General features: G+C 43.9%; 1 protein-coding gene across 2 annotated transcripts; it reads left to right on the top strand.

The window, feature by feature from the left end:
* The first annotated feature begins 13 nt into the window (after window positions 1–13).
* On the top strand, window positions 14–10,200 carry UNC50 (unc-50 inner nuclear membrane RNA binding protein). Of its 2 annotated transcripts, none has more exons than XM_038411942.2 (6): window positions 14–141; window positions 2,549–2,832; window positions 5,501–5,621; window positions 8,310–8,449; window positions 8,535–8,636; window positions 9,819–10,200. In XM_038411942.2, the coding sequence occupies exons 2-6, from the start codon at window positions 2,553–2,555 to the stop codon at window positions 9,953–9,955; spliced, it is 780 nt and encodes a 259-aa protein (XP_038267870.1). In that variant the 5' UTR covers window positions 14–141; window positions 2,549–2,552; the 3' UTR covers window positions 9,956–10,200. The 2 variants fall into 2 exon arrangements, with proteins under 2 accessions (XP_038267870.1, XP_038267863.1); XM_038411935.2 differs by lacking the exon at window positions 14–141 and adding an exon at window positions 649–2,120.
* Window positions 10,201–11,578: the final 1,378 nt, after the last annotated feature.

The following is an 11,578-nucleotide window of genomic DNA, read 5'->3' as shown; positions in this document are numbered from 1 at the left end:
GACGCAGGGTCACGGGCCGGGTCAGGGGGGCGCGCGCCGTGCGACGTTGCCGGAAGCCGCTGGAATTTGCTGTGGGTGCGCGCGGCCGCGGGAGACCCTCGCGCTGTGTGCGGGTTGGGAGGGGCGGGGCCGGAGCGGCAGGTGAGCGGGGCAGCTGCGGATGGCGTTCTCGCCCCCCGGGCGCGTGGGACGGTGCAACGTGCGCGCGCGCGCTGCCTGGGCCGGGCGACCCAGGGTCCCGCCTGCGCCACAAAGCGCTGGCGCCCCGCGGGAGCTGCTGGCCCGGGCTCGAGAGACCCGCCGGACACCCGTGGCTCCGCCCCCAGTTCCTGCATCAGCCACGGGGGGGGGGGGCCTTCCCTTGTACTGCTGCGCGCGGCCCTTCCCCGCCCCCCCAGCCACCCGACGTCGCGCCTCGGAGCCGCCTCTGGGCACGTGCCCCGGGCAGATCGTTGCCCGGGAGGCCGGAGCGGAGTCTCCCCCAGGGGGCAGCACGCGCGGGGGGCGGGGGAAGACCCTGCGCTCTCTGCCCTGCCGGGGGAAGGGACTTGAACCCGGGTCTCCCACCGGCCAGGAGCCGGCCGAACCCCTGGGGGCGGGACGCTGCGGGTGGGGGTCTCCCTCCGCGCTGCCGAAGCTGTTCCACTTTGCGGGGACGCTTCAATAGCCTCGGCCTGAGCCTTGACTCTGTCGCCCAGCGTTAAGGGGGGGACTTCCTGGGTCTCCTTCCTCCTTGGTGGCATCCTGGGCGGCCACCGTGGAGCTGGGCCATTAGATGGTTTGGGTTGGTGTCTGAGGCGTCTCAGAGCATTTTCTCTCTCTCAGGTTCAGGGTCTAACTATCCCCGTGTTTGGGGTCAGGCAGAGAGTTCCCCCAGGTCAGATTGGCAGTGACTTCAGCATTTGGGGTTTTTTTTGCCTTTCCCGGGAGTGTGGGTCACTTGCTAGGATTATCTGGGTATATCTCAGTCACTTCCCTGCCATTGCAGGGGCCTCAGGCGTTGGTCCACCTCAGACTATGTGTACGCTACCGGGATCTTACAGTGGAACAACTGTACCGCTGCAGCTGTGCCGCTGTAAGGTCTCCTGTGTAGCTGCTCTATGCTGGCGGCACACAGCTCTCCTCCTGGCATAATTAAGCCACCCCAATGAACGTCTCGCACCGACATAGTGCTGTCCACACTGGCACTTGTCAGTGAAATGTAGGTTAGTCAGGGCTGTGGTTCCCCCCCCCAATCTCCTTGTCCAACAAAAGTATTACTGACAAAAGTGCTAGTGTAGATATAGCCTTAGTCCCTCCTATTCTCTGCCTGTGACAACACATAGTCTAGTCTCCTGTGGGCAGTAATATTTTGGTCATTGAGTTTAGTGTGGGGTTCTGGGTGATTGTGGTGGTCTGTGATATACAGGAGGTCGAACTAGATTATCTGGTGGTCCTTGCAGGCCCTTAAACTATGACTGATATTCAGAGACCCAAGTTCAAGACCCTGTTGCAATAACTCTTTATTAATATAAAGTGAAACAGCTTCAACAGGACAGATTGAGAGACCCACCCAAGAATACCTACCAATCAGTGGGCACTCATCTGAGACATGGGAAACCTCTGTTCTCCCCACCTCAGGCAAAGGGGAAAGTTTGAATCCAGGATTCCCAAAGCCTGGGTAAATGCCCTGCCCACTAGGCTGAAGTTTATAAGGGGAGACTCAATCATCTTGTCTTCATTTTGTTTTGTTTGTTGCAAGAAAGAGCTTAGGTGGGGAGAAGGTTCATGGCCTTGAATCCCAAGCAAACAGAGGTGCCTCCCTCCAACCCAGAATTACATGCTTATGTTTCTTTGAGGAGGGGGGCCAACTGAATTTTTATCTGAAATAATTAAAATATAATGCAGTGTAAAATAGAACATCTTTAATAGTAAAAACATTCAAAGGCAATTGTAAAACTGTACATTTATACTTAGTGCTTGAAGAGTGCTTTGTTTCCAGAGCATTTTACAAAGATTATAGATTCATAGATCAATTCAAAGGCAATTGTAAAACTGTACATTTATACTTAGTGCTTGAAGAGTGCTTTGTTTCCAGAGCATTTTACAAAGATTATCACAGCACCCCATGCAGTAGGCAGGTAAGTATTTGTGTTATATATGGAAAGGGGAGGGACAGAGAGGTTACATAATTTGTCAAAGGCCACACAGTTAGCAGATTGGAATTTTAATTTGCGTGTTATTGGCACCAATCTTGGTGCGCAAGTTTCTAAACTATGCTATTTCAATACATTGTTTTTAGGCAGCAGAAAGGTGAATCAATTAACATACATGGCCAAATTTTGAAAGGGGCTCACTCTAGCTTACAGCTTTGCATGTACAGTCTTGCAGGCACAAGTGGAACTATTTAGCTAGCTACTTGCCTGATTACCCTTGCAAATCAGATTTAAATCTAAATGCTGTAATTAACACTACATAATTTAAAACACTTCTAATTTTACATCTGCTGTCTATCATTTCTAAGATTATGTAAAATAAATTAGTTTTAACTTAAAAATCTTTTCTTCAGAAAAATGTTGCCGACCACTTCAGTTAGTTCCCAAAACCAGGGCAATGGTGCGTTAAACTCCAGGGATGCAGCGAGACATACAGCGGGTGCAAAACGCTACAAATACCTGAGGAGGCTGCTTCACTTCCGGCAGATGGACTTTGAGTTTGCTGTTTGGCAGATGCTCTACCTGTTCACTTCACCACAGAGAGTTTATAGAAACTTTCATTACCGGAAACAAACAAAGGACCAGTGGGCAAGAGATGATCCTGCTTTCTTGGTATTGCTGAGTATCTGGCTGTGTGGTGAGTGTCTATTTCCATGAACAGCAAAAATGAGGTGGGAAAAAGGAAGAATTGGGCATTAGCCTAAGATTAGGGAGGCCTGGGTACAAGTCCTTGCTCTGCCACAGACCTTGTGTAACCTTGGGCAACTCACTTAGTCTCGCAATGCCTCACTTCCTCATCTGTAAAATTGTGTAAATAGTAGTTTCCACCCTTACATGGGTGTTGTGAGGATAAGCACGTTAATTGTGACGTGCGCAGATACTACAGTGATGGTGGCCATATAAGTACCTAAGCTAGATAAGATCTTTCTCTTTTCAATAAAGTTGCAGGAATGTAGCTTCGCAGGGTTTTTTTCAGCACCCTGGGTTTTTGACTGTAGAGGCCCTTAATCAGAATGGAAAAGAAGCTGATGACCTATCTACACTCAAAGGTTACAGTAACCATTTAGAAATTAGAGAACCAGGGTAAACCGCAGGGTCTAGTTGTATCTAGAATCCTCTAAAGAGTCTTCTTTGTTTGTTGTAGTCAAGTCTTGTTTCTGTTCTGTATTTCAAACTGTCTGGGTTTCAGTAATTGTCATAGCAAAAACAACCAGAGGAATGAATGACTATTCTTTAAAAAAAAAAAAAAAAAAAAGTCGAACATTTGGATGATTAGAAACTGGGGTGTATTATTATGTGTATTACCTTATCGCATAAGCACCCAAATTGTAGCCTAGGACCATTGTGCTAGTCACTGTGTAAACACAGAAAAAAAGACAGTCCCTAATGTTGAACCCATTACAGGCAAAGTACCCTTTACACAGGGCTCTGTCCTTGCTCCCCTTCTCATCTCCCTCTATTCCTTATCTCTGGGTCATCTTATCTACAAACACAAATATGCTGATGGCTCACAGATCTACCGTACAAACTAAAATCTGTTCAAACTAAAATCTTGGACTTTCTCTCTGACATCCCTCATGGATGTCTAGCTACCAGCTCAAGCTAAGCATAGCTAAAACAGAGCTCCTATTCTGCAAACCCCCTCCCCCCAATACCTTCCTGCTTTCTTGATCACTGTGGACAAACCCCACCATCCTGCCTGTCACTCAGACCTGTTACCCAGACATCATCTTGACTCAGACATCTCGCTAGGTCATTACATCAAGGCTGTTTCTATGGATAGGCCTTTCTTATCCATCCATACAGCTAAAACTCTTGTCCAAGGTATCCTCATCTCATGTTTCAATTACTGTAACATCCTTCTCTCTGGCCTTGACAAATGCAATCTTGCCCCACTCCTATCCGTTCACAATGCTGCTGCAAGGATCATTTTCCTAGCCTGCGCTTTGACCACATCACCCCTCTCTTTGAATCCCTCCACTGGCTGCCTCTTCGCTATCACATCAAACGTAAGCTGCTTGTGTTCACTTTTGAGGCCCTTCCTGGTCAGCCCCCAGTCTTACCGATCATCTCTCATTCACTATCAACCTGTGGATGTTCACTTCCTTTCCTGCAATGCCAGCCTCCCTTGCCCACTACACCATTGTTAAATTTTCAGACAGCGCCTTCATGCTTTCTCCCATGCTGACCCACACGCTTGGGAGGAGTACTCCGTAAGCATCAGCAAAGGAACGTCATTATCCACCTTCAAAGGCCTTCTCAAAACTCTCCTTTGCTGTGATGCCTACAGAACTCTTGGCAACAATTAGGCTGCTGGTATGCCGAGACCTCTGCCTATCATGCTGTCCAGTATTGTCTCATTGTTTCCTTGGCGACTCCATCTGTCTTTATCTATTTGTTGTATCTTGTCTGATACTTAAGATTGTAAGCCCTTTGGGGCAGAGACTCCCTTTTTGTACAGTACCTAGCACAATGTGGTCATGGTCCATAGCTAGGACTCCTAGGTGCTTTGATAATACAAATACAGTGAACAAAGTCTCAGCGAGATACTGTGGACTTCGGCCATCACCAATCAAAAGAAAATCTTTTGCAGGTAAGCTTCAGGTCAAATTGTCTTTTAAAAGGCAACAGTGAAAACACTACACCCAGTCCATTTTTGACATGGCACAGTACCTGCAGTCACTTCTGAAATTCTAATGTTCTTGCAGTTGGATGGGAAATATTTCCTAGATCCATATGTGTTTCATGGATGTTTTCCCAAAGCTGCCAAAGGAACTCCATAAGAATGAGTCTTATGTGTACTGCATTTTCATTCAACTGAAATGGACTGGAAATCTGAATGCCAGTGTGAAGGACAGCTGAGTCTTCAGAGCCAGAAAACTATGCACTATCACGTGGTTTCGTTGTAACTGAAAGCAGTGTGTCTTCAGCTCTGCTTGTTGCTCTTACCTTGTTAGCAGAAGTGCAGAGTATCTTCTTCATAAAAAGATTCTAAGTTTAAAAATGTGAAATTAGTTCAGTGGCAGTGGTGCTGCCACACACGGAACCTAAGCCAATCACATTATACACAAGTGGTATGGTATGCAGCATTTGAATAGAAAAAGGGACTGCCTTGCAGAAGATCTTAGGGGTGAGGAGGAATAAAGGGGAAAATGTTGAGATTTCAGGAGACCTCCAAAAAAGTTAATCCCTGGAATGTCAAAGTTTGAGCGATTGGCCTTGTTTGGTGATGCAGCATTTTTTCAGCTAGGAAGGATTAATCTCCTTTTTTTCCCCCTTCTCTCTCTCTTCCCCCCTGCCCCCAGTTTCTACTATAGGATTTGGATTTGTGCTGGACCTGGGATTTTTTCAAATGATAAAGCTACTTCTTTGGGTTGTGTTTATAGACTGTGTAGGCGTTGGCCTTCTAATAGCAACTTTAATGTGGTAAGTAAATAATTCCAAGTCAATAGAACTAAGTTAGGCATTGCTATAGGGCAGTTGACAGTTCCCTGCTGCTGAGGCATTGTACTTAAATCTGTAACGATATGACTTTGCTCAGAAGAGAGGGCTAAGAGTTTTCAGGGGCTGTGAATAGAGCACTATTATTGGGAAAGAGCATTAGAAAATACTTACTTTGCTTGATCTCTTTCTACAAAAAAGGGTCAATACTTAGAGGAAATTTATCAGTTGCACCTCTCAGTGCCTATTTTCCTGCTGAATTGGTCTTTATCAACAATGCTGGAGGGATCAAGACATTTTTTATTGCCTTTTGGGGCTTTTTTAATAAATCACATGCTTGTAAACGTGTAACAGGTGAATTCTTTTGTTTAGTATTCTCAATGTTTAATGGAACAACATTGTAAAGTCAAGCCACCCTTCTTGCTGAACTATTTTAACTATTGTTGTCACAAATAATTCCTGAGGTGATTATAAGAGTTTACTTTATGCATTTGTCAGCTTCTCCGCTCCTGTGGTCACTGTCACTTTTGTCTCCTGCCATATTATGTATGCCACGTCAGTATTATGCCCTGTGCTGGGCAGAGTTCATGTGCAGTAAGAGGATGTTTCCCAGTAACATAGCAGCAGTGTTTGCTCTTTCAGAGATGTGGGCAGGTTCTCCTGTTCTTCAAACCATTGCAGGAGCCTGGGAGAGTGGCTGGGATGCTTCCTTTTTACCCAAGCCCTTCCCTTTGGGACACCTGCACGGAGTGGTAGTAGCTTCCCTTCACTATCCCTGGTGCCCTGCATGGGATTGGGAGAGGAAGGGAATGAGCAAAAAGAACCGCACACTTCTTGCTTCCCTGTACTTGACCTCTCCACTGAGCCACAATAATAATGGAAGAGGTAGGTGGGGTACGGCAGAGAGGTTCTCCCTCCCTCTCCATGGGTGAGGGGAAACAGGCCCCTTTTTCACTCCCCTCCCTCGCTGCTGTCAATGGGAAGGACAAGGGAGAATCAAGGGGCCTCATTAACTGCCCAGAGCTTAGTGCAGGGGTTCTCAGACTTTTGTACTGGTGACCCCTTTCACACAGCAAGCCTCTGAATGCAACCCCCCCTTATACGTTAAAAACACTTTTTAAATATATTTAACACCATTGTAAATGCTGGAGGCAAAGCAGGGTTTGGGGTGGAGGCTGACAGCTCATTACCTCCCATGTAATAACCTTGCGACCCCCTGATGGGTCCTGACCCCCAGTTTGAGAACCCCAGCTTAGTGTGGTCCAGGCATGTACTGGATTCAGTGAATGGGACAGGGAATAGTTGGGAGCAAGGCAGAGTGAGTAAAGAGCCCTTCCTACTTCCTGGGCCTTTGTACAGATATAGTGTTCAATTCTAAGAACCTTGTCAGGGTACTGAGGGCCAAGCATCTCCCTGCAGACACGGGAGACTTTTCCAGTACTTCAGGGTATCGCCTGATGGGCCAATAGTTGAGAATATGTCGAATGCTGGTTCCTCTGCAGAATTGGGCCTCTGAGGGAAACAGCTGAGAATAGTGGTAAGACTTTCCTGTCAGAGACCAATAGCAGAGGCAATCTCTTGCCTTCAGTTGCTTCTTCGAGGCACACGCACAGGAAGGGCTCAGTTCTCACACATGCTCTTTTCTCTGCTGCTTGTATGGTTCACTTGAAGCTGCAGGGAGGTGGGGAAAAGGGTAGGGAAGCTGTTGTCAAAAATGTAAAGGAAATCAGGGGCATTTCAAATAACTGATTTCTTAGTGAAAATGACATTTTAAAGTAAAGTGACCTTGAAAAAGAGAGGTTCGATATTTGATTCAAAAATGTCTTTGGAAGTTTGTTGATCATATGAGCAATGTTCTGCTCTTATTCCAGGTGTAAGCCCAAAATGTATTATCAAATTCTTCGCTCTTTTCTCAGGTTTTAATTAGGCAAAATTTCCATAGACTTCAGTGAAAGTTTGCTTGAGAAAATTAGGCTAAGCTATGGATTTGGTCCATAAACTCAAGACCAGAAACCATGTTTGGCCTGTTTTGCTTTTGGGTGCAGAAAGTAAGTTAGTACCCATATTTTTAAGTATTTTGTTGCCTTTTTTGGTGGAGGTGAGGCATTTATTAAATGAGGTAACCTGTGTGCCTTCTGTCTCTAAAATTGAATGCAATTGGGATATTTTTGTAACACAGGAAATGTGAAGATGTAGGATATACCCAGCCTTTTTGGGAAGTGAGTGGATGGGCCAACTGAAAGACAGTGCTTCTTCAGTACCTTGTAATTACACCAGCAGTCTTTGCAAAAGGAAGCTGCTGCTCTCCTGTGCACAATGTTTGCACTTTCTACTTAGCATCAAAGAATGTGACTACTGCTGAGAGAGAAAAAGGCTAACAAAAGGCTGGTCTGCGCTGTCTTTTTGAGGAAATACTCACCTTTGCTTAGGCTATTATGTTTTATTCACACATTAGGGAAATAATTTTCAGTCATCTGAGGTTGGCAATTATGCAGAAACATTTGAAAGGATTGAATTTATGAATTAAATAGTAAAGACTTGAGGTATTTTCCTGTATGTGACTTCATTACTTTAACTATAGGTGGAATGTCAAATCAGCATTATAACTTCAGGAAACATGAAAGTGTGAAATTGTTTCACAACTTATTCCTTTTGAATTTCTTTTCCAATTAGGTTTATTTCTAATAAGTACTTGGTAAAGCGACAGAGCAGAGACTATGATGTGGAATGGGGATATGCCTTTGATGTTCATCTGAATGCTTTCTATCCACTTCTAGTCATTTTACATTTTATCCAACTGTTTTTCATCCATTGTAAGTAGAACACCTTTTTTAATGCTTTTTTGCCCTGGTGCTGGGCTTCATGCAGGTAACAGAGCAACTGTCTTCTCTTTTACAGATGTTATCTCAACAGCCTCATTCATGGGATATTTTGTTGGGAATACAGTATGGCTGATTGCAATTGGTTATTATATCTACATAACATTTCTAGGGTACAGTGGTAAGTAATTTCAAAAGCTTTTATTAATTAGGCAACTGACTATAGAAAAACCAACAAGTCTTGACCTAGTAAGCTACTTTAATTTATGAACTCAGAGGTTTGCAATGATCATCTCAAATGCAGAAGTAAGAGAAGAATTCAATATTGATTTATTTTTAAATCCTTCCTAGATGGATGTCTTGCAGGCTTCACTGTCTAATGAAGCAATTCCATATGCTCCCTTTGCAGCTTGCTCCATTCTGTTAAATTTTTTCTGAACGTAACTTTTCCCATTCCCTTCCAAACCCAATACTGCCTCTGTCCTTCATGGTTGGAGTTAATTTGTAATCCTTTGTCAAGAATGCTAGGTACACCCTTATCTAAATGTCCAAACTGGGTTAAAAAGTTTATACCTAAAGGACTTGTCAGTTTATGTTGTGGTGTTAAAACGCTTTGCACAGAAGGTAATGGTACTTATTGATGCTCGCCCTTGTGTTATACTATAATCCAGTTAATATACTGCTTCAATCCTCAAGACCCTTGCATTAGTTTTGGACTCCCAGATTGACTAGAGAGGAGGTAGTAATGCAACAAAATCATTGAGCAGGTTGGCTGTACTAATGTATGCAGATCTACCTCAATTACTCCTCTACGCTGATAGAAGCTAGCCTGTATCTGGGCTAAGGCCTGCAGAATAAGCATGGCAGGGATGATAAACAGGCACCTAATTTTAACCAAGCTGTTAAGAAATTGATGAAATGCTGACAGCATCTCCCCAGGGTCCTTCTAGATCAGGGATTGGCAGCCTTTGACATGTGGCCTGCCAGGGTAAGCCCCCTGGCCAGCCAGGCTGGTTTGTTTACCTACTGTGTGTGCAGGTTTGACCAATCACAGCTCCCACTGGCTGTGGTTCACTGCTCCAGGCCCAATGGGGGCTGCTGGGAAGTGGTGCTGGTTGCCACTTCCCGCAGCCCCCATTGGCCTGGAATGGCAAACTGCAGCCTGTGGAAGCTGTAAGTAGTCAAACCTGCAGATGCAGCAGGTAAACAAACCGGCCCAGCGTGCCATGGGGCTTACCCTGGCAGCCTTGTGCCAAAGTTTTCTGATCTGTGTTCTAGCTGTAAGAGTTTGTTTAGTTCATTAATGCAACTAGTTGCTGGTTTTAAATTTTGTACTCTGATCATAATTGTATTTCTTTTCTAGCATTGCCATTTTTGAAGAACACAGTTATTCTTTTGTATCCATTTGCACTCTTAATTCTGCTATATGTGCTCTCATTAGCACTGGGATGGAACTTCACTAAGACACTTTGTACTTTCTATGAATTCAGAGTGAAATAAAAACAGGACTTCATATTTCTCTACTGTGTAGTTTCTTAGCTGCTGACAGTATGAACATCTAAGATCTCGTTGTAAATTTTCTTTGTAGATAAGTGTAAAAAGCTTGACATGTCTATTGCAATTTTTAATGATTAAAATATTTACAAACAAACATTAGTAATTCTGTATGAACACTTTTGCAGTACATTCCTCAAGATAAACTACCTGTACATTTTTGTAATAAATCTAACTATGAATAAGTTGAATAGCATAATTCTCACTGTTAATGTCTTAATGGGATAAGTACTATATTTTAGTGGAACAAATAGATGGAGGCTAGTTATAAATCATTTTAAGGATGCAGTGCTTGGTTTATTGTGTGGTTCTCAGGGTAAATACTTCTACAGTTTACCTACACTAATAATACCTGACTGCTGCTCAGAGTCACATGTTCTAGCTACATGTCAGTATTATGTGGGTTAAGTTCCTGTAGTGCATCAGCCACTCCAAGCAGCTGGAGTCAGCCAAAGCAAGGACTCCTATATGGAGGCAGGTGCTGAAATTGTGCCCACCCCTATAGACTCAAAGGTACAGCTATAACCCCCCCCTCCACCTGTACTGTAGGGATAATAAGACCCAGGTGATGCCTCCCCTGCCATACAGCCTTGGGCCAAACAATGTAGTCAATTAGCATGAGACTGCAGGCCCTAGGAGCAAAAGCCCCAACCACAGGGACCACTGGCCATTCAGAACTATTTTTGTTCTATGCTAATTGGCTCCAACCATGTCCCTCCCTTACCTTCATTTCACCCATACCACCACCCCTCTCCTTTCCATTATCTATTCCTAAACAAATGCACCCCTCAGAAGTATGGAACTGACAACTGTTTACTACATTGTACACCATTTGGCTTGTCTATTTAGATTGTAAGCTTTTAGGAACAGGGACTGTCTACTACCATGTTTGTACAGAGCCTAGCCCAATGGCACTATTGTGAAAAAATTAGTCATCGTTATTACAAACTTAAATTCTTGGCCAGCACTGAGGTTTTTGTATGTGTCACTTCTGTATTGAACTATAGCGACTGCTCTTCAATAAGGCGGCTACAGTACTTTAAATACATGGCATTTAAAAGTACTGTATTCAATGCCTTTGGACTTAACACCTTGGGTCTCTTAGGGACAGAAGTATTCTCTCTCAGCTTATATAAGAACTACACAATTTTTTTTAAAGCCTTTATTTCAAATATACATAGATAGCTGTGGCACATAGAAACATTGATGAAAGGCACAGTTGACATGACCCATATCAGGTTTTCAAAGATAGCAGCAAGTTTTAAACAAATCTAGCCAATTTATAAAAATCTATTACAGCAGGGGTTGGTTAATGAAAAGGTGGGGAAAAATGTACAGAATAAGTTTTGCCAGAAAATAATGTTTGAGGATCTAACAGTACTAGATTCTACAAGGCAAGAGTACAAACTGATACCCCCCCCAAAAAAAACCCTGAAAATGAAGATGGCAATTTTGCAAAAGCAGTGCTCAGTATCAAACTCAAGCACCAGGTTTTAATTTCAAAAAGGATATTTTTAAACAGGAAACTAGTTACAATACAACTTCAATATTGGATTACTAGAATTTGAT

Source organism: Dermochelys coriacea, chromosome 1, assembly GCF_009764565.3.
Source record: "Dermochelys coriacea isolate rDerCor1 chromosome 1, rDerCor1.pri.v4, whole genome shotgun sequence".
Classification (NCBI taxonomy): domain Eukaryota; kingdom Metazoa; phylum Chordata; order Testudines; family Dermochelyidae; genus Dermochelys; species Dermochelys coriacea.
This window is presented reverse-complemented; position numbering and strand designations above follow the sequence as displayed.

What these genes read in the sequence shown, in the direction of transcription:
- UNC50 (XM_038411942.2), top strand. Translation starts at nt 2,553, where the DNA reads ATGTTGCCGACCACTTCAGTTAGTTCCCAAAACCAGGGCAATGGTGCG. An exon ending in GCTGAGTATCTGGCTGTGTG is followed by an intron (nt 2,833 to 5,500) that starts GTGAGTGTCTAT and finishes CCCTGCCCCCAG; the next exon opens with TTTCTACTATAGGATTTGGA. An exon ending in CCAACTGTTTTTCATCCATT is followed by an intron (nt 8,450 to 8,534) that starts GTAAGTAGAACA and finishes TCTCTTTTACAG; the next exon opens with ATGTTATCTCAACAGCCTCA.